This window comes from Podarcis raffonei, chromosome 2 (assembly GCF_027172205.1).
Source record: "Podarcis raffonei isolate rPodRaf1 chromosome 2, rPodRaf1.pri, whole genome shotgun sequence".
In the NCBI taxonomy this organism is placed as follows: domain Eukaryota; kingdom Metazoa; phylum Chordata; class Lepidosauria; order Squamata; family Lacertidae; genus Podarcis; species Podarcis raffonei.
In genome coordinates, this window is record NC_070603.1 from 17176160 (window position 1) to 17197150 (window position 20991).

Consider the following 20991-nt stretch of genomic DNA (forward strand, 5'->3'; position numbering starts at 1 on the left):
CTTGCAGCAACTAGCCTTCAGATTCTAGCTATTTAGAGGTAATTTTAGGCAGAATAAATGGCAATTGAAAGGGGATAGAAACCAACTCTTGGACACGGAACAAGTCTTTATTTGCAATACTGGCCAGTAAGGATTTGGCAATTATTCCTCCCGTGGACCTTTGCTGTGGGTTCTGATATATAACCTTATTTAAAAAGTTGTATCGGGTGAAAGGAGAGGAAAGACAGGAAACTGTGAAAAGTGGAGTAGAATAAGCAAATAGTACCAATCGGAAAGATCGCAACACCGAAAGCCCTTCCACATCTGCCAGCATCAGTTCCAGCAAACTGAGAGAGACAATAAATCCATCAAAAATGTTCCACCCTTCTTGGAAATAATAGTAGGGGTCCATTGCTATGAGCTTTAGGAACATCTCAGCTGTGAAAATTCCAGTGAAAACCTAAAAAAGGGGGGAAAGGATCAGAATGTTCAAAGCTCTCACTGAACTTGACTTAATACTTTTTGCCTTCAATTGAATTAATGAATGAACAGGCCACAGTATATCAGCAATTTGGATGAAGAGACAGTCTCCCCCCCCCTTTTTTTGTATAATCAGAATTTTTGCCCCACTGCTACTTTTTTCTTAGTATTTCACTGAATTCCTGTATTTTTCACTCCATAAGACGCACCAGACCATAAGACGCACCTAGTTTTGGGAGGAAACAAGGAAAAAAAATATTCTGAATCCCTCTTGCTGTTCTGGCTTCAGCGATAGCTGTGCAGCCTGCATTCGCTCCATAAGATGCACACACATTTCCCCTTACTTTTTAGGAGGGAAAGGGTGCATCTTATAGAGCGAAAAATACGGTACCTCAATTCCAAAACTGGCAGTGGCACCAGCTAGAGCCCCAAAACTCTAGATACTTGTGGGCAGCAATGGCTGCCTTATTTTATTTATTTAAATATTTATAAGTAGGCCTTTCTAAGTCTATCCTGATATTCAAAAGTAGCTGGCAATAATTCAAATCACTGTTTGACTAGAGTAATCAGTTAGCCAAGGTGAATTGTCTCTTTTTTTCAAGTTGTCTTTTCTACAGATCAGTTTGATTTGTTGTGAGACATTAGTGTTACATACAGTGTTAGGTTAGGAAGAAAAGAGGGGGGGGGAAATGGTGAGTGGGGTTGGATCGGGGGCAATGCTTCTATTCTTCTACTTAGTGCATGTGTGGGGTTTTGTGTCAGCGTCGCTTGTGTGGGTTCTCTTACTATTCGCTCATTGTATTTCCTTGGTGGTAAGTGAGGTTGAGGGTGGCCTAGGGTGTGGTTGGTTGTCTTTGGTTGGCTGTAGTGAGATTTGTTTTTGTGTGCGAGGGTGTGTATTTTTGAATCAGGTTAGCCAAATTGATTCGTAGGCTGTTGGCGGATTCTTGTTGTTGTCTTGTTGGGCTGTGTATGTGATAAAAGGGAACCGTACCGAGGTGAAGATGTCTTCTTCTATTTGTCCCCGTGTCCATTTCGGTTTATTGGCTAGTTTTTTCTAATAAGGCTGTTTCCCATACATAAGGCTGAGTTCCCATAGGCATTGGGAACATTTTCACGCTTACCAGGTTCCCTACGGCCAAGACATGCTCAAACTGTGGGGTCATGGGATGGTGCTCCATTGCCATGAACAGAGTATTCAAAACAATACAGATCGTAATGGCTAAATCCACAAAGGGGTCGAAGACAATCAAGTTGACAATTTCTTTCAGCTTCATCCAGTATGGGTGGCACTCCCAAATAAGGAAGATGTTGGCAAATTTGTACCAGCAGGGAGGGCATTTTCTTTGGGATTCTTCTAGTTCTACAACAAAACAAGAAGGTGGGCAACTTTAACCGATTAATGTAGACACGCCCAATGAAATTTTATGCAAGGTTTAAGTCATTCTCAATTTGTTGGGCCTTGCAGGCTGTTATGTTTTAGGTTTAAGAGGTGGTCACATTTCACAAACAAAAGGAATCAGGACATCTGCAGTGAGACAGGAAAACAAGCTATGTGTGAATAATTAATCTAAGAATCCATAAAATTAATATTTAGGGGTGGAGTGGAATAAAGAAAAAATTCTGTATCTTAAATCAAGTATATGTTACATTTTAATCCTGACCTTCCTTCAAGGAGCTCAGGGCAGCATGCAGAGTCTGAAAAGTAGGGTCTATGCAATCTTAAGAACAACAACAACAACAATGTAAGATGGTTTTTAAAATTAAAGCATGGGGAAAGGAAAGACGAATACTAACTTCTGAAGTGGGTAATCCCTTGAGCTAGTGGGCACAGGACCACAAGCTTTCTAACACACATACCTTCTACAAGGGTATTTGTGATTACTGTCATTATACTGTTGGTTCGGTCCTTCCTTCCATAGGATGCATTCAGCTGGTCCATTGATACCAAGAGTGACCCAGTAGCTTTCTTTTTAATCTCCACCTCAGTGGTTCCCTGAAAAATCCATTAACATCCCGTTAGTACGGCCTCTTTCATGTCTGCGCGGGGAAATATGATGGGCTGTCAGCTGCAAAGGCAGAATTTGTTTTGAGTCAAATCTTTATATATGTGGAAGATGGTGGTTTTGCCAGATAATAATAACCTCACTGGCCTCCCCTCCTTAAGGTGAAGAAAGGTTTTGCTGTTATAAAAAATGAGTTCTATTCTACTTAACACCTAACTTTTTAAAGTCAGGGATATTCTGAAGCGCATTTCAAAAACTATTGCAGTGCGTGGAATTCTGGTGTAAAAGGAACTTAGATGAAAGGCTGCAGAAAGCTGATTTCACATTAATGCACAGGATAGAGGCACCCTGTATAATATTTTATGAGCTCTTTATTGGATATGTTCATCTACTCTCTGAATTCCTCAAGTTCTGCTGCTATTCCAGCCAAATTTGGAGTCCCTGGAAATCACATTAAACAAAAAAGTTGGAAGAACATGTCTTCTGTGCCTACCTTGATTGTCCCAAAACAGCACTAGCTAATCCTTTAATATGGTTTGTCTAAAGCTGACTTTCCCATTGGCCATTTTATCGTGACTGATAAACATAAATAACTGAGAATCTACTCCCTTCTATGCTTCTTTGTAAATGGGAGCAGGGACAGACCTAGGGAACGACAAATGCTGTTTGCTTCAATCAAGCAAAACTCAGCATTTGCTGCTTTGGGTCTGAGCATATAGAGGTTTGAAATAAAATATTTACTCCATGAAAAGCCTGCATGGCTCATGTGGTCTCTCAGATGTGATGATGAAGATTAGGTGTTTCTCTTGTTTAACAACAGATTATAGCCACTGTCCCAAAGAACTATCGGATGACAGGCATCACGCAATACAGATATGTATCTTAGGTTGCCTTTCATGCATGCGTCATGCTAAAGTTAACAGTCTGTAACATTTCCATGCTGTTAGAGAACCAAGTCTGGAAAGAGCACAGTAGACTAGCATGCTAACTAGAGAAAGTAGTAGTAACTGAAGCTGAAAGTAACTAGGAAGGGTTTCAAACATTCTTAAGGAGGGGGGAAAAGGACTGGGAAGGAGTAGTTTCATTTAGTTTGCAAGAACCTAGAGAAAGAGGGGTTTTGTTTTTTTAAGGAAAAAAAAGCTTGGAATTTAAGGACACAGGAATAAGGCTTCCCATGTGCACTTTGGCCAAAGATGGTGATGCTATTCATAAATAACACTCACTCTGGAGCAACTTCCTTTGGCCATAATGGGAGCAAGTGTGTTTAGGATCGGTGGCAATGGTTTTGGCTTACAGGTGACCCTGTATCTTTTGTTTGCCTATATTCTCTGGCATAGTTCTAACCTAACTGATCCAGTAAACCTGAACCTGGGCTGTATCAGTTCAGATTAAAAATGGAAAGGGCGCAAGATGGCGGTGCAGGAGGATTTTGATTGGTCCTGTAGGAAAAACCAAGCCTTACCCCTGCTCCTGTTCCAGCTATTCATATATGGGGAAATTCACCTCAAGGCCTGTCACTCCACACAAACAACTATTCCCCCATGGAGAAAACTACAGTCTCTTTGACATCTATGGTTTGTTTTTTGGTAGTTAAGGGGTATTCAGTGATCTGAAGTCTCTGAAATGGTGTAGCTCAGTCACAGGTTTACTGCTTCTGACTCTGCGTGGAGAAAGTCTTGTTTCTCACTACCCTAGAAACTCCTAAACGATTTGGGTTGTGGGTTTTTTTTTTTGTAACTTCCTTTTACACTAGAACTTGCCGTATTCATCTCGTTTCTAAAATACGGACTGAGATGTCCAAAATAAAAAGCAAGTAAACAGATAGGATATTAATACGTTGAGCAAGATTTATACAAAATTAATCCTAATTGCATGAGTGGGATTAAGAAATTTCTGGCCTAGCCCATTCACGCCCAGATGTTCCTGCATGTTTTGAAACTTCTGAGGGATTTGATTTAGCAAACAGTGTACTTGATCACTTCTCATTCCTCAAAAAGATATATAATTTTTTTCCAAGCCATTTTTTCTTAGAAGCCAGACGAGAAAAGAGAAGGAAATATGTGAGTAGGTTAATCTGGGAAAGAAGGGAAAGTGAAGAAGATTAAGAAGCAGAGGAGCCTGGGATAAGGGTTTAGACTATAACATCTGTTGGCTAGACAAACCAAGTTTCATTCCGTCAAAGGATCCATTTTGGCGGCATACAGGAAAGCAGAGAGAAGGGTGGGCCTCCATGCCTAGACTATCTACTCATTGACTTCCTTACGCTGTCATCAGTAGCTGCCTTATCTATTTTCACCTCAGGCAGAAGCCGTCCGCTGGGTATGTTGGAGGTTGGGCCACCAATCAGGGAGACCACGCCGTTGCAGTCCACAGTGCTGTTCCGCTTCATGTTCCGGCGGATGCTGGGGAAGATGCGGGACGATCTGCTCCCCTGGCTGTAGCCGCTGTAACCGCTGTAGCTGCTTTTCCTCTCGTGGCCCCGGATTGGGATGAAGAGGGAATCCCTCCGGCCCTCGCTCTCTTCCACTGTGCTGTGCTCGTCATCGGCAAATTCGTTTTCTGAACCCGGGTCGCGGAAACCTCTCTTGAAGCTGAAGATGCTGCTTTTGCTGTTGTGCCGGGAGAGATAGGGAGATCCTGGGATGCTGAGCAGCGACTGGAAGGAGAGAGGAAGCAGGAAGATGGAAGAGGAATGCGGACAGGAAGCTATAAAGCACCAGCAACAGGCAAAAACATAGAATTTACCGCGCAACCGGATGAAGAAGAAAAAAAGGATGGTGGCGGCGAATTCTCCATCGTGAAAACGCTAGAGGTTGGTAGCAAAGGAATCAGCTGATTAGTTTCAATTAATATATGGATTTAATAGCACATGTCACCCTCCACTGCTTCGTGGTCCTCATTTACCCCTTGGATCGCCAAGAGAAACCCAAACTGCCATATACAGTGGTACCTTGGTTTACAACCATAATCTGTTCCGGAGGTCCAGTTGTAAACCAAAACAGGTTGTAACCCAAGGCATGCTTTCACCAATGGGGCCTCAAAAAAAAAGTAAAAATGGGTTGTAATCCCCAAAAAAGGGTTGTAGTCCAAAAAAAAAAAGGGACACGCACTTCCGGGTTTGACGTGGTTGTAATCCAAAACGTTTGCAAACCAAGGTACCACTGTATGTATCTCTACATATTTAGACAGATAAAAGTCTTTGGTAGAAAATGTCTACAGTTTTGATTTGACCTATACATGTCTCTCCTCCATTAAACCAACTCTTTTCAAGAAATTTTCAGCCTCACCATGGGAACTAACTGCTCTGAACATGTCCCTTTTGGGGTATGCATGGATTGTTTAAAGAGCAATAGGGACTCTCTAGAGTGCTGACTACTTTCTCAAGACAAAGTAACTGAACACCTCTCCAGAACGTATTTGCTTTTCAGCAATGGCATGAAAACACAGAGAATGTCCACCAAGAGATGCAATGACGTGGTCAGTCAGGCAACTGATTGTACCAAAACTGATCTGGAATGCATTTGATAGTTTGCAATCAAAGTCTTTTCAATGGAAGGTAATGGGGAATAGCCAAATAAGTTTTGCTCAGAGTAAACACATTAGAATTAGCAGAGCAATGTTTGACCTTATGCCTAAAGGTGCGCTCCTCCATTGTCTCCTGAGACAGACGGATGCAAACAACATTAGCCTTGTCCATTAATTTCAGTGGGTCTACTCTGAGTATGACTAAAGTTGCATATAACCCAGTGATTTCTGTATTTTGGAGAGACTGGTGCTCGGTTTAAGCAGAGGCAGTACAAATGAAGTGGAATATGGCATTACTTCCATTCCACTTTATAGAAAAATCTGTCTTCCTGGCATTTTGAATTACAACATTCCAACTTCACCCCCTTAGTGAGGGGTGGGTATGAAGGCTGGCGGCTAGCTTTAAGGCGCAGAGGCAGCTAGGACATATTGTGCCAAACGCTGATGTATATACATGGCTGCAATATAGCACGAGAAAGACTGAAAGGATGAAAATAGTGCTATCAGGGAAAGTGAGGAAAGACTCCAGTCCAGCCATTCCTCTGACACATTCCACCCAACACCAAGTTTTCACTTGCAGGGCCTGCAAACTGTACCTGGTTCATGATGGAAAGTTTCCGCCCCAACCTGTTGTCTGGCAAGCGGAAGACCTTCCTCCTCATGCCATCTTCTGACTCTGACTTAAACACCTTCTCAACATCTCCCTTCTCTTCTCCTTCCGACAGCTCCTTTTGCTTCCGCTTCTTCCTCCTGTTCCGCCTCTCCTTGGCACTCTTAGAGCTGAGCTTGGAGATCTCGGAAGAGCTCTGGGACATCCTTCCTCCGCCATCCTCTTCCACAGCATCTTCTGAGACTGTCCCTGCTGAAGTGGCCATGGCTGCAGCCTGCAGTTGGGGGGGGGGGAGTAGGAAGAACCAAGATAACCAAATTGTAGCACCTTGCATGAATTCCTTCCAGCCTCTAAACACTGTGATTAATTAGACTCTAGCCATGGAGAGAACAGCAAACTCTCCAATTTCCAATGGAACACAGATTGGATTGTGTGTTTATCATTAGGATTACATTAGCCTGTGCTCTCTATAAAATGAGAAAAATGGTGGGGCACATTAGGGAATAACCTGAGCTTCCTCCTGTTGCTTTTTCAGCTGTTCCAACATGGCCTTGAATTCTGCCTCCTTCTGCTCCGCCTCTTCCAGTGTCGCCTGGTTTTGTTCTTCATAGGCCATGGCCACCACAGCCAAAATCAAGTTTACCAGGTAGAACGACCCAACGAAAATAACCAGGACGAAAAAGATCATGTAGGTTTTTCCCGCTGCTCGCAAAGTCTGCGAAGAAAAAGTGGTCATTGTGAGGTTTCCTATTTTGGTCGCTGAACCCAAGATTGGTTTGTGGCATGTTAGTTGTTAGAAGGCCACTTGAGGTGCTGCGACCCCCATAAGGCAAGCAGAAACCCAGGGGGTGTTGAGAGAAACTTTTATCAAGCAAAGGGTAATTTGAATGAAAGTACCCCCTTCCTCCTGGCTTGCCGATCGAAAGGTCGGCGGTTCGAATCCCTGCGGCGGGGTGTGCTCCCGTTGTTCGGTCCCAGCGCCTGCCAACCTAGCAGTTCGAAAGCACTCCCGGGTGCAAGTAGATAAATAGGGACCGCTTACTAGCGGGAAGGTAAACGGTGTTTCCGTGTGCGGCTCTGGCTCGCCAGAGCAGCGATGTCACGCTGGCCACGTGACCCGGAAGTGTCTGCGGACAGCGCTGGCCCCCGGCCTCTTGAGTGAGATGGGCGCACAACCCTAGAGTCTGTCAAGACTGGCCCGTACGGGCAGGGGTACCTTTACCTTTACCCCCTTCCTCCTAGGTAAAGGTAAAGGTAAAGGACCCCTGGATGGTTAAGTCCAGTCAAAGGTGATAATGGGGTTGCAGAGCTCATCTTGCTTTGAGGCAGAGGGAGCTGGTTTTAGACCACAGACAACTTTCCGGGTCATGTGGCCAGCATGACTATACCACTTCTGGTGCAACAGGACATCGTGATGGAAACCAGAGCACATGGAAATGCAGTTTACCTTCCTGCCACAGTGGTGCCTATTTATCTACTTGCATTGGTGTGATTTCAAACTGCTAGGTTAGCAGAAGCTGGGACAGAGCAACGGGAGCTCACTCCGTCATGGGGATTCGAACCGCCAACCTTCCGATTGGCAAGCCCAAGAGGCTCAGTGGTTTAGACCACAGTGCCACCCGTGTCCTCTTATGTGCATGTGAAGGTATGACACCTCTGCTCATGACCGATGCAGTGTCATGGCTGGCCAGCTACAGCACTACTATGTGAAAGGGTGTGTCTTTTTTTCTGAATGCTCTTTGATTTTGTATACGTTAACCATAACATCTCTCCTGTCTTTGCTTTCCTAAGCTGAAAAAACTGCAATCACTTTTTGCCTTTCCTAATAGGAATCAGTTCTCTCTTTGGATTCTTTGGAAATATTGGGGTAACCAGAACGGCAGCATTTATGATGCTGCTGCAGTATGTACAGGAACATGGGAGTTCACGTATTGCTGGGCTGAAATATCTGCCCTAATTATTATTTTTGGCCCTTTGGTGGGGTAGCGTGAGGCAGAAAGGGTAGGAAAAGAACAAACTACTTTTGTGGGAGGATAAAATCTATTCATAATTGGTGGCAAGGGACTCCCCATTAAGAGAAGAGCCATAATGGCTGGTACTAATTGTCCTCTGAGACAATAGTAACAATTTCCTACCTATTTGTTGGTTTGTTAATTGCCTTTATACCCCACCATTCCTCAAGGTGGAATACATGTTCCTCTTCCTGCCTATTTTATTTTCACAAGAATCCCGCGAGGTAGGCTGGGTTCAGAAACTGAGACTAGGCCAAGCTCACCCAATGAGTTTCATGGCTGAGCGGAGATTTGAACCCTGGTGTTCCAACTCCTAGTCCAACGCTCTAGCCACTACACCACGCTGACACTTTACCTTACAATGTAGCATTATTCCCATGGGCCTGAAGGAAGGGGGGGGAGACAGCTGTTCCCTTTGGCCAGTTAAAGGGAAATAACTAGAAACCTCTGCCGCATCTTCTCAAAATGGTAAGCCTTCCCCCCTGCCCCACCACTCTCTGAAAATGTAAAAATTACCAAAAAAAAAGAGCCCTGCAAAATATGGGGTGGGTGGTTTATGATTCCAAACTTACAACAAAGCAACACAAAGCAGTCCTTGTCTACAGAGGGAGTATCAGTTTCCTGCCTCCTTTCTCCATCTCTGTGTATCTTTTTTTTTTTAAATAACCCACATGTTCCAATCTACAACAGGAAGGTATCATTTTAACCATTTTCGCTTTGGGTGCAAAAATGTCTAAGACCGGATATTTCAACACTGCATATAATATTCTATCCCTTCCCTGAAAACCCTGCTGCCATACCTATGGCCCCTCCCCTTCCACTCATTTGCACTTTTGTGAGCAACACCATGCATATGTTTTCTATCCATCAGCACAGGACAAAGGGAATCTACAAAGCTATAGCGCAGGCAGATCCAGCTCCCAAGAGACTGTGATCTACTCCCAGTATAAAAAAACTGGTGGTGATCTACTCATTGTCATTGGAGGGAGGAAGAGTGTGCATGGGGTAGGTGGATTGCCCAGAGTTGTTGAGCATTTTTGGGGAGGATTGCATAGAGTTTTTAAGCTTCCCACCCCCGTAACTTTTTGTACACAATAAGGATCCCGTGATCTACCAGGATCAGCTGGAGATCTACTGGTTGGACACCCCTGCTATAGCACATTGGTGTCAGGAACTGGGCAGAGGAGGAATGGTGGAGACCGCTTCCCCAACCTGACCCCTCCAGGGAGGAGGAAGATGAAGACAGTATAGATTTACAACAAGGGGTTTGAGGGAGGTCGCAGCTCAGAGGCAGATGAAGAGAAAAGTTGGGAAATAATGGGAGAGGAGGAGGCAGAACCAGAACAACATCTGGCTGACACGTTGTCATTAGAAAGCATCCCAGACCCTCCATCTCCCAGAACCTGGTGAGCCTTAAAAGTAGGAGAGCAAAGACCTCAAAGACAAAGCACCCGTAGAAGTAATGAATGAGGAAGTGGTGGAGATTCCAAGAGGCTGGGTTCAATAGCCTCTCTCTGTAAAGATTGAAATAAAAAAGGACGGTAAGAAATTTTCCTTTTCTTTATACTTTCCTGGGCAACTAGCCGGGAGCCACTGACAGCACCCTGACAATTGGGCTAGGCTGGTGTAGATGGTTCTGCATTCCCTGTGTGTGTTGGTATTCTTTGTTTAGTCATGGCACACACAAACTTGCAGTCTCCTGGAGAAGAGAAAACGGCCACTTTGCTACTCCTTCCATTCTGCTGCCGCCCTGTTGCTGTGAGCTAAACCATGGTTTGGCTCAGTGTGTCATCTGAACCTAGGCTTGTGCTTTGCCTTGCTCCAGAAACCCCACAAGCTGTAACCAAGGTTTGTTCTTAGCTTACAGCTTGTGGTTTGTACAAAGGTGACAAACCACAAACCCAGATTCGGATGACATGCAAACCATAGTTTAGCTCCCAGCAGTGGGACTGGAGAAGCAGAGCTGCTGCAGTCCCCTCTCTGGGAGGCCATATGCCTGGGTATTTGTATTAAGCCATAGTTTGGCTTAGTGTCACATTCAAGCTGAGCCAGTGTAAGGAATGCTTTGTACTCAGCCAAATCGCAGCTGCTGTTTTGATGCTAATTCATTTGATTCCAGAAAATGCTTCTGTCATTTTTCACAGGCATAATTACATACAACTGCGCCTTTCGTTTTTCTTCCAGACCGCTAGGTGGCCCCTGATGCAGGCCGAAGGAGACTCTTCACACATAAGTAAAGGATAGGAGATGTCATACTTACTAACTGATACAAGTTTTCCCAGAAATCCTGAGTCATGAGGCGAAATAAGGCCAGGAAAGCCCAACTGAAGGTATCAAAGCTGGTGTAGCCATAGTTTGGATTCCTCCCTGCTTTCATGCATGTAAAGCCCTCGGGGCATTGGCTGCAGACAAGATGGAAGAAATTTAAGCTAGTTGGCATGGTAGGAGCTATTAGACCAGAAAGAGGAAGACTCACGGTGAATGCTTTCGCTGCCCCCAATTCAACAGTCTGCTTTCAGCAAGCCTGATATTACTACTGTATTGTGTTGGATCCTTACTTGAATTGTAAAAGTTTCTCATTTAAACTCTTTTACCTTCCATCTTTTTTTGGGGGGGGTCTGTTATTAAAGATTTTTTGGTTTACAAAAGTATGTGCAGTGTCTCTATTTTCAAGTTACATTTTCTGCAGGCCAGTTTCATTTGTTGAGACATTAGGGTTACATTAGGAAGAAAGGGGGGGGAGAGGTGGAGGGGAGAGTGGTGAGTGGGGGTGGGGAGGGGTGGCGATGTTTCTAATTTTACTTAATGTATGTGTGGTGTTTTGTGTCAGCATCGTTTGTGCAGGTTTTCTTTGCTATTCGCTTGTGTTCCTTTGGTGGTGAGAGAAGTTGGGGTTGGCCTAGGGTGTGTTTGCTTGTTTGTGATTGGCTGTGGTGAACTTTATTTTCATGTGTGAGTGGGGTGGGTGGGTGTTTTTGAGTCAGGTTAGCCATATTGATTCGTATACTGTTGGTGGATTCTTGTCGTTGTCTTGTTGGGCTGTGTATGTGATAAAGGGGAGCGATACCGGGGCGAAGGCATCTTCTTCTATTTGTCCCCGTGTCAGTTTCAGTTTATTGGTTAATTTTTCTAGCAAGGCTGTTTCCCATACTATTTGGTACCATTGGTCCCTGCTTACTCCTGACAGGTCTCTCCAGTGTCTGGATATGATGTTTCTGGCTGCTGAGAGCAGGTGGGTTATGAGTTCTTTGTGATGTGAGTGGACATTATTGTCTTTGAAGATGTTTAGTAGGGCCAATTCTGGGGTGATTTCTAATACTTGCTTAGTTATTTTACATATTTCTTGTATGGCTGTTGTCCAGAATGATTGGATATTTGGGCATTCCCACCACATGTGGAGGTATGTGTCTGTGGAGGTGCACCCTCTCCAGCATTTTGATGAGGTTCCTGGGCGTATTAGCACTAATTTTAAACTCTTTTACCTGAATTAAATGTATATTGTTGTCGGAACTTGCACTGGAAACCTTACAGTGAAGGGCAGGGCAGAAATCCCATATTAAGTAAAACAAATGCGTGATGGAAGAGTAGACTTTCTGTATGACTTCATGGATTTTCTTTACATCCATGGAATAATTTTATTACAAGAGTGATTCATTCACCCATATACAGTCCAATCTGTGCAATTCATAGGCAAGTACACAAATGTGAATTTCTGGAATGCTAAAACAAAACACAAACTTGAATTCAACTGGCAGCTTCCACAGCAAAAATCAAGAGTTCAAAATAGAAGCAGTTTTGATTGCACTTGCCTCTGCATAAATACTGCATAATTGCTCTGCAAGTGTTAACCGCATATTCTCCAGCAAACAACCACACAGCAAGGCATTCAACCAGTGTGGTTCATATATGGAATATTGCAGTGTTGCATTCTGCCTTGCCCTCTTCCTTTCTGTTGGTTATTGCTGCAGCTCTGCCCTACAGGTTGAGCCACTCCTGGTATCAGCACTGACCTATCAATGCTGATGTGCTCACATGGTGGAAAATTAGGATTGTAGACACCCCTCCCACAAGTTTGTAATACATCCTCACATTTTAATAGGCTAAAAATCAATATATGTAGGAATGATTATACCACTTTGCCTGAGTTGGGGCAGTTATAACAATTGGAATTGAACCTAACATGTGTTATTCCCTGTTCCAACACTGAAGTCCAATGTGTGGCTCAAGTGGACTTTGGGTGAAAAAAGAAGGTAGAGTCCCAGTCCTGTATCATGTATAAGCTCTGTGCACATCTGCATGTCTGCTTAATGTATGCTTTAAGTAAGATACAGTAGGCACCTCCATTAAAAGAAAGTTAAATAGTCAGGAAGGTGACCGGGTACCAGGTAAACCAATTGCTTTACAAATGAATTTATTTAAGTACCTTTTGGAGTGTAATCCATACCTATTGACTTTTTCTCTCTTTCAAAAGTAGTTTGTCAAATTGAAAGAGACAGAGATAATCTGAATTGAGAACTTACCCTGCGTCAGAGCTGTTACCGCACAACAAAGGATCAAGAAACCCAGGTAATGTGTAAAAATTGGCTACAGAAAGTACAGGGGAGGAAGAAAAATAGAAGGAGAAGGAGAAGAAGAGGAAGAGGAAGAAGAAGAAAGAAGAGGACAGTCACTTAATGTGATCCACAAGCTGGGATATTATCATTTCACAACCACAGTACCATGAGTGCAAGGTCATTTGGGACTTTACTATTTCACAGCGCAGGTGTTTGGGTAGGGAGGGCAGTTGTCATATGATTGAATTATCCTCCCACTTTGCAGAGTATAATTATGACACTCTGTAAGCTGGCACGATGACAACCTCTTATGTCAATTGCCACATGAGGCATGTTTATTTTCTTACGGGGATATGGAATTCCAAAGTATTTCCCCCCAAGAACAATACTTTGTAAAGTCATTATTGAGACTTTAATTTTTTAAACAAACAAACAAACAAACAAACAAACAAACAAACACCCTTTGCAAAACTGAACAAAAGATTATAAATATGAGGCCCAATTCATAATAAACACTGGGGAGCAGTCTGCAGGACAGGTTTTTTGAACAGATTATAAAAAAGGACTCTACACAGAACCAGATTTTAAGGACCGTGGCAAAAGCACAGGGGTTTTTCTATGAAAGGAAAAGAGGGAAGCATACAGTGCAAAAGAGAAATACTGGTCAAAATAAACACCTTTCCTCCAGAGAAGAACCATTTCTGGCTTTAGTAACATTTTAAGTCATGACAGTTAACCCAGCAAATCTCACAGCCATAATTATGTAGATAGAATTGTGCCAGGAAAAAACAGCCGCACACACTTACAAACATTGTTGGTGTATTCTTCCCAGTCAAAGCCCTTGGTGCCATTTTCCAGGTAGGTCTCATTGAGATCAATGGGCCAGATGACACACTTGTTCCTTAGATTCCCCATGAACAGCTGTAGCCCAATTAAAGCAAATACACTGAGGCAAAACACTGTCAAAATCATCACATCTGACAGTTTCTTCACAGACTGGATCAGGGCTCCCACGATGGTCTTCAGGCCTGAGGAAAGGGAAAGCAGTCTTGGAATTCCTGTGGAATCTTAGGAAAAGCAGCTACCTATGGGCTACATACTACATTTTCTTGACAACAGGGAAGGAGTATTTTGCTATGGTCCTCTGCCCACCCATTCCACAATAAGTCCAGTGTATTGCCTTCTGAACCTTATTTACCGGATTCATACTCCTCACTATACAGGTATCGGGAATGTAAGAGGTTCATTAAACAGGGACATGTGCAGTTCCCTGGTCTGAGGGGAAGTTTTTTCTAGGTTAAGGTGAGGCTGAAGGTTGGGTTACGTTAAGGGGATAGCACACAGTTAATTCACTGTCCCTGAACACAAACATCTAGTGAAGGCAGCTAGAGTTTGTGCAACTCGCTGATTTCATATGGTACCCTCACATGAAAGGGAAAATAAGTTTTAAGAAAATGTAGAGCTGGGGAGACTCAGTCTGCATTGCTGTGTCCCCATTCTTGGAGAATTTCCCTAATTATTATATACTGATAAGAACAGCCGATTCAAAATCTTTCTCCCCCCACTGTGGAGAAATTAAAAACAACACAAACCATATCCTTTTTGCAGTTGTGGAGACTTTTAAACTATTCTCTGGTGGGGCATTTTTATTTTTTTGTGTGTCTTAAAAAACGGGGAGGGTAGATCTTAGTAAAAAAAATAAAAACCAGCTGTTCCCAGTCCTAATCCTGGACTCCTGATTCAAATCCTTACTTGGCCACCAAAGTTCACTGGAGGACTTTGCGATAGTCACGGCCTATCACACATTGCTGTGGGGAGGATGAATTGGATTCATCCAGTGAGCTTCACTACACCAAACTAGTACTCAATTATTAATTATCACTGCTCTATTTCCAGAAAAACATTGCTTTGAACCATTAAGGGGGGGGAGCATAATCTTCCATAAAGATAAAATCAGTTTATGATAACGAACAAGGAAAATCTTTGAAATACACTCCGTGCTCTGCCTCTTCTATGTGAAGCTTCAAGCGACATCTTTGCAAGATACAGCAAAGCACATCAAATGTATCCTCTACTATGAGAGCTTAGATTATAACTCAAAAGTAGAGCGTCTTTTATTGTGGGTCACAAGTTGTGATGAAAGCAAGCTTTGTCTTGTTCATGAACTTACCCAAATAGGCTTGGTACTTTGATGTTTTCAATGTGAGGATACCAATAGGGTTAAATGATGAAAGTATCACAAAAGATACCATAGCAGCAAGCAAGCATTGGAAGTATGAGGAGGAAGTTTCAAAGAACAACATAAAACATGACTCCACAATCTCAGGTACTGGGGGGGAGGGGAATCAGCCATTCTCCTAAACTATGTGGTAACAGTTTCTTAACTTATCCTGTTAATAAAGCCTTCTTGGCTTGAATGCGCAGAAATTCAGATTATGAGGATTTGTTCCATTATTTCCCAACAGCATCCAGAGCTTTGGGGGAACCCCTCGGAACAGATTTAAGGGGTGCAAAGAGAGAAGAGAGAAGGGGGAGTCCAGTTGCTCAAGTGAAAATCATTGTGCTGATGGGACAACTACTTAGTGTTGCATATTACAAGTGCTGGTGACGCCAGCATGTGCCTGTATGCTTGGAGTCCCCATAAATTACCAATGGATGAACTAGACCAGAAACAGCACTGAAGAGCACATGGAACAACATGCCTGCTATAACCTTTCTGAGTGATTTGGTAATAGTGCTAGAAGGATGAAGTCAGATAAAGAATGCACATTATTTTTTTGTTGTGGCCAGGCTTACACAAATTTCCATGAATTAATCTAATGCACATGGTGGATTCCACCAGCAGTGGTTGCTGGAAGAGATGTAAAATTTCTGGAAATTTTGAAACCATGGGGGGAAGCAATTCCCCCCCCCCAGGGAAAAAAAAGCTGAATTTGGGGGGTGGGGGTGGAAACCAGCAAAATGAACACCAGCAACATCTGGAGAACCAAAGGTTCCACAGGCATGCTTTGCCCTTTCACGCAGGTTTATTTCTTGATTTTATGTATTTCCAAACACAGAACAGTTTATTTCAGATGCTGCAGAAGATAAAGGAACATGAATGGGCGATAACAAGAGGAATCAGAGGGTGTGTTGTGCAAAGGCCTTGCCATTGTGTTGCAGGAGGAATAAACTTGGCACAATCCCAAACTGCATTCCTGGGCCAAATACCTACAGTAAATATGTTCTGAAAGTACTTTTCCTACATCAGGCCATAAGTGTGTCTGTAGAATCAAAAGTTAGCATAGGAAATTTTTTTTTTGTCAAAATGCATTCTTGAGCTCCCTCAGACTTCTAGGTTTATTTTGTTTCAAATGCTTCTATCTGTTTTAAATCAATCCATTTCTTCTAGTCAACAACATCAGTGAACACCCTCCCAATCTTAACTCAATGGTTGTACAACACTGATTTTTAAAGTAACCCTAAAATGTGGTACAGCCAGCAACCTTCTAATCAAAGTAACCAGCTGCACTGTTTTCTCCCCAGCTAATACACCAACCCATTTAACTCACTCTCCTTTCCTTTAATTTATGCCCATTAGTGGCATCTAATGAGCCATTAAATGTTCTGACTTATTAATTTCTTGCTCCCCTCAATCTACCACTTGATCCAAGCATTTCCAGACAATTTTATTACTCCCAGTTCTGAAATTTCATCCATTTCCTGACTCAGAGCCCTGAGTCTCTTTCCCTCTCCAGCCCCTTGGTGCTTTCATGCAGCTGTAATTGATATTAACATCCCCCTTGTCGCTGCTTTCAAGCGTTCCCAAAGGGCTCCAGTTTATAAAGCTTTGGAAGGGGTGCTCATTCGTTCATTTTGTTCTAAGCTCATGACTCACCCCCTCCTCACTAAAGGCATTCCCACAAGTGACAATAAAGAGCACCTTCTGATCTATCCAGTGGGATTAAGGTATACAAATAAATAGCTTTTGTTGCAGTGTGGTGCAGGAGCCAGTGTGGTGTAGTGGTTAAGAGCGGTAGTCTCGTAATCTGGGGAACCGGGTTCGCATCTCCGCTCCTCCACATGCAGCTGCTGAGTGACCTTGGGCCAGTCACACTTCTTTGAAGTCTCTCAGCCCCACTCACCTCACAGAGTGTTTGTTGTGGGGGAGGAAGGGAAAGGAGATTGTTAGCCGCTTTGAGACTCCTGAAGGGGAGTGAAAGGCGGGATATCAAATCCAAACTCTTCTTCTTCTTCTTCAGTGTATTTTGCAAGCACGCTGTTTTGATACTCCAGTTCTGTGATGGATGCACATTTATGTCAAGCGCTCGATGCACTATTCCTGTCACTTGTAATATACATGAGGTATCTAACTTGGCCCTCCAGCTGCCATCATTCCCAAAGATCACCATACTTAATTTTATTGCAATCTGCGTATGGGCCGCTCTTTTTTTGGACGGCTCAGAGCAGCTTGCAAAAAGCTCCTTGTGAGCCACAACCTAGGTATTGATCAGGTCCAAAATCTCTTAGCGGCAGCAATGCCACAATATCGGTGCCTCTCAGACCATTCACTCTCTGAACACGCTAGCTGAGTGGTATTTGGAGTGCACCAGCACTCGGAGGGCAGCAGGTTAGGGGTAGGCTGATATACAACGAGGAGGTGTAAGCAGCTGGATGAAAAGCAACAATTAAACAAAACGAAACCAGTTCAAAACCTATCTTTGTCTGGCATCCAATACATCAAAGTTGGTGCCACGCAAGCCTCCTTGGCGGAGAGTATTCCATAAGCAAGGCATCCCAATTGAGACGGCTGCCCCTCCAGTTGCTACCATTGGTGGTATGGGGGAGAATATCATTAGGCATACATAGAGAAATGGGGGAAAGAATTTGTGAAGATGTTGTGGAGAAGTCCTTTGCCACAAGGGCTAGAAGCACACCAAGAAGAAGAAGAGTTTGGATTTGATATCCCGCTTTATCACTACGCGAAGGAGTCTCAAAGCGGCTAACATTCTCCTTTCCCTTCCTCCCCCACAACAAACACTCTGTGAGGTGAGTGGGGCTGAGAGACTTCAGAGAAGTGTGACTAGCCCAAGGTCACCCAGCAGCTGCATGTGGAGGAGCGGAGACGCGAACCTGGTTCCCCAGATTACAAGACTACCGCTCTTAACCACTACACCACACTGGCTCTCCAAGAGTTTGACAATCCCAGAGTGTCTGGCCAGAAGAATCATTCCAGGGGTATACCCTGGTTCTGAAAAACCACACCCGATGGCAACCTTTCAGCTTGTGTGTGGCGCAGCTATAGAAAGTATTGTCTTATCCATTCCTAGGTTTCAGGGAACATGTTGCATGTTATCACTATGGATTTTAGGACACACAAAACTCTACACTGGCATTTTGAAAGAACCAAATCTATACTGTGCCCCTTTAGGAGAGGTCAATCGATGTGGACTGCCTTTGAATACAGTCTACAACCTAGAGGACAATTACCTTGGACTACAGCAGCAGTATATGACTAATATAAATACCGTCAATGGAACAGAGGAGAACATAACCTTTCTAAAAGCTTTTTTCCAGTGAAGTGATCATAGAACTATTCATTGTGACTGAAACGCTCACTTCTGGGAAATGGGAAAAGGTTGATCTTACAAGTATTCAGCAGGCATTAGACAAAGTGAAGCAAGCTGGATTATGTGAGCCGGGCCCAAGCAAAGGCTGGAAATGTTACATCATGCACAAGATTCATATTCCAAGGCTAAGCAAAGCACATATGCTTCGATCCCAAATGTTTCCAAACATTTCCTCAAGCGAACATCGTGATTACATAACCAGAAAGGCCCACTTTTGCCGGCTTGTTTGCATGCTCTAGACCTCGGTTAACCCATTTCAGCAAGACATTAACTTACAGTGCATTTAACATATTTCTGCGTACACCTACCTACCCCAAACTATGTTAACACATGAGGTGGAGGGATTAAGCTCATTATTTTTAAACAAAGGAAAAGAGCTGCTTCATATGTTACATTGGGCTGCCTTTCCATTTCCATTAATCCACGAAAATGAGTTTTGGACCACAGAAGTTGCTGCTGCAAAGAATGGGTTACTAGGGTTTTAGCCTGCTCAGTGGGTTATCCGCAGACTTCCCATGAATAGATGAGTTGCACGAGCCTAAATTTTTCTTGGGGGGGGGGGGGCGCAATGTAACGTGTGACACAGTCCAAAATCACATAAAATATCTGGGGCAAAGCAGCCATCTGAAAGGAACAATCATATCCCAAGCAGACATCCTAGTCATTGTGGCAATCATCTTCATGTTTACTGTGTGGAAGTGTGATATCACTGGCTTTCATTATATCATAAGAAGACCAATCTGGATGCCAAATCAGGTACTCTAGGTCTACCTACGGGACCGCCTCTCCCGGTATGCCCCACGGAGAGCCTCAAGGTCCATAAATAGCAACACCCTAGTGGTCCTGGGCCCTAAGGAAGTTAGATTAGCTTCAACCAGAGCCAGGGCCTTTTCAACACTGGCTCCGGCCTGGTGGAACGCTCTGCCTCATGAGACCAGGGCCCTGCAGGATCTGATTTCTTTCCGCAGGGCTTGTAAGACAGAGTTGTTCCGCCTGGCCTTTGGCTTGGGGCCAGTTTGATTCCCTCCCCCTCTTTCTTTTTTCTTTTCCTTTCTCCTCCTGCGATGAGGATACATTTTAATATTTTAACGTTTCAATATTTTAATGTTGTTTTTAAGTTGTATTCATTCAACTTGTTTTTATTATTGCTTGTTAGCCGCCCTGAGCCCGGCCTTGGCTGGGGAGGGCAGGGTATAAATAAAAATTATTATTATTATTATTATTATTATTATTATTATTATTATTAATAAACACTCATGCCTGAATTCCACAAATTATGGCACATGTGGGTTACTCCCTAGATGTAGACACAACTGTACAGGGGAGGGAAAGACCAGGGATGTTTTTCAGAGCAGCAGTGATGATGCCATCACTTGACAAGTGAATAAAGTGATAACGAGCCTTTCAAGTTTGTTTGTTAGCATGGGTAGCAAACTAAGGCCTGGGGGCCGGATCTGGCCCAATCGCCTTCTCAATCCGGCTCGCAGACGGTCCGGGAATCAGCGTGTTTTTACATGAGTAGAATGTGTGCTTTTATTTAAAATGCACCTCTGGGTTATTTGTGGGGCCTGCCTGGTGTTTCTATATGAGTAGAATGTGTGCTTTTATTTAAAATGCACCTCTGGGTTATTTGTGGGGCCTGCCTGGTGTTTCTATATGAGTAGAATGTGTGCTTTTATTTAAAATGCATCTCTGGGTTATTTGTGGGGCATAGGAATTCGTTCCCCCCAAATATAGTCCAGCCCTCCACAAGGTCTGAGGGACCATGGACCGGCCCCCTGCTGAAAAAGTTTGCTGACCTCTAGATTAGCGGAAGTCAGAGAATGCCCAAGATGCAGGCTATTTCATTTTTTTAACGGGTTCCAACTTCACGCTAACAGTTTAAATGAGTTGCACTTGCAATTGTTTGCACTTGCACTTAAAAAGTTGCCCTTCAGCTGACTGAAGCTCTTTTGTTTTGAAAACAGAAACACAAAAAAGCGTGTGTTTTAAGAAGTTGAAGCTAAGCGGTCAGTGGTACAGCACCACCGAGCTCAGTGGAGCTCACTTCCAGGAAACTAAGCATAGTCATGCTGATCCTAATAAACTGGGGGTTATGCTGTGTACTGCTGCTATGTGTGTGTGCAATTGTAAAATGGATCAACACAGCTGCATATATATTTTTTTATTCTTCTCGGGACTGTCTTATGGGAGCTGTCATGCTAAGCTCCCACACTT

The 20991-nt window shown here is 43.5% G+C and overlaps 1 protein-coding gene across 2 annotated transcripts in view; it reads right to left on the bottom strand.

Annotated features, from left to right (window-relative positions):
- The window catches only part of SCN8A (sodium voltage-gated channel alpha subunit 8), a 106390-nt gene that overhangs the window by 40188 nt on the left and 45211 nt on the right, over positions 1-20991 (bottom strand). The window contains exons 7-15 of one of the 2 annotated variants that reach the window (XM_053375132.1): positions 13972-14193; positions 13133-13196; positions 10873-11014; positions 7109-7315; positions 6587-6874; positions 4729-5121; positions 2320-2455; positions 1584-1822; positions 266-439 (exon numbers count right to left, since the gene is read on the bottom strand). In XM_053375132.1, the coding sequence (XP_053231107.1) occupies positions 266-439; positions 1584-1822; positions 2320-2455; positions 4729-5121; positions 6587-6874; positions 7109-7315; positions 10873-11014; positions 13133-13196; positions 13972-14193 (1865 nt within the window). Of the gene's footprint in view, positions 1-265; positions 440-1583; positions 1823-2319; positions 2456-4728; positions 5122-6586; positions 6875-7108; positions 7316-10872; positions 11015-13132; positions 13197-13971; positions 14194-20991 lie in introns of those variants that run through there. The other variant, XM_053375133.1, reaches the window with a different exon arrangement.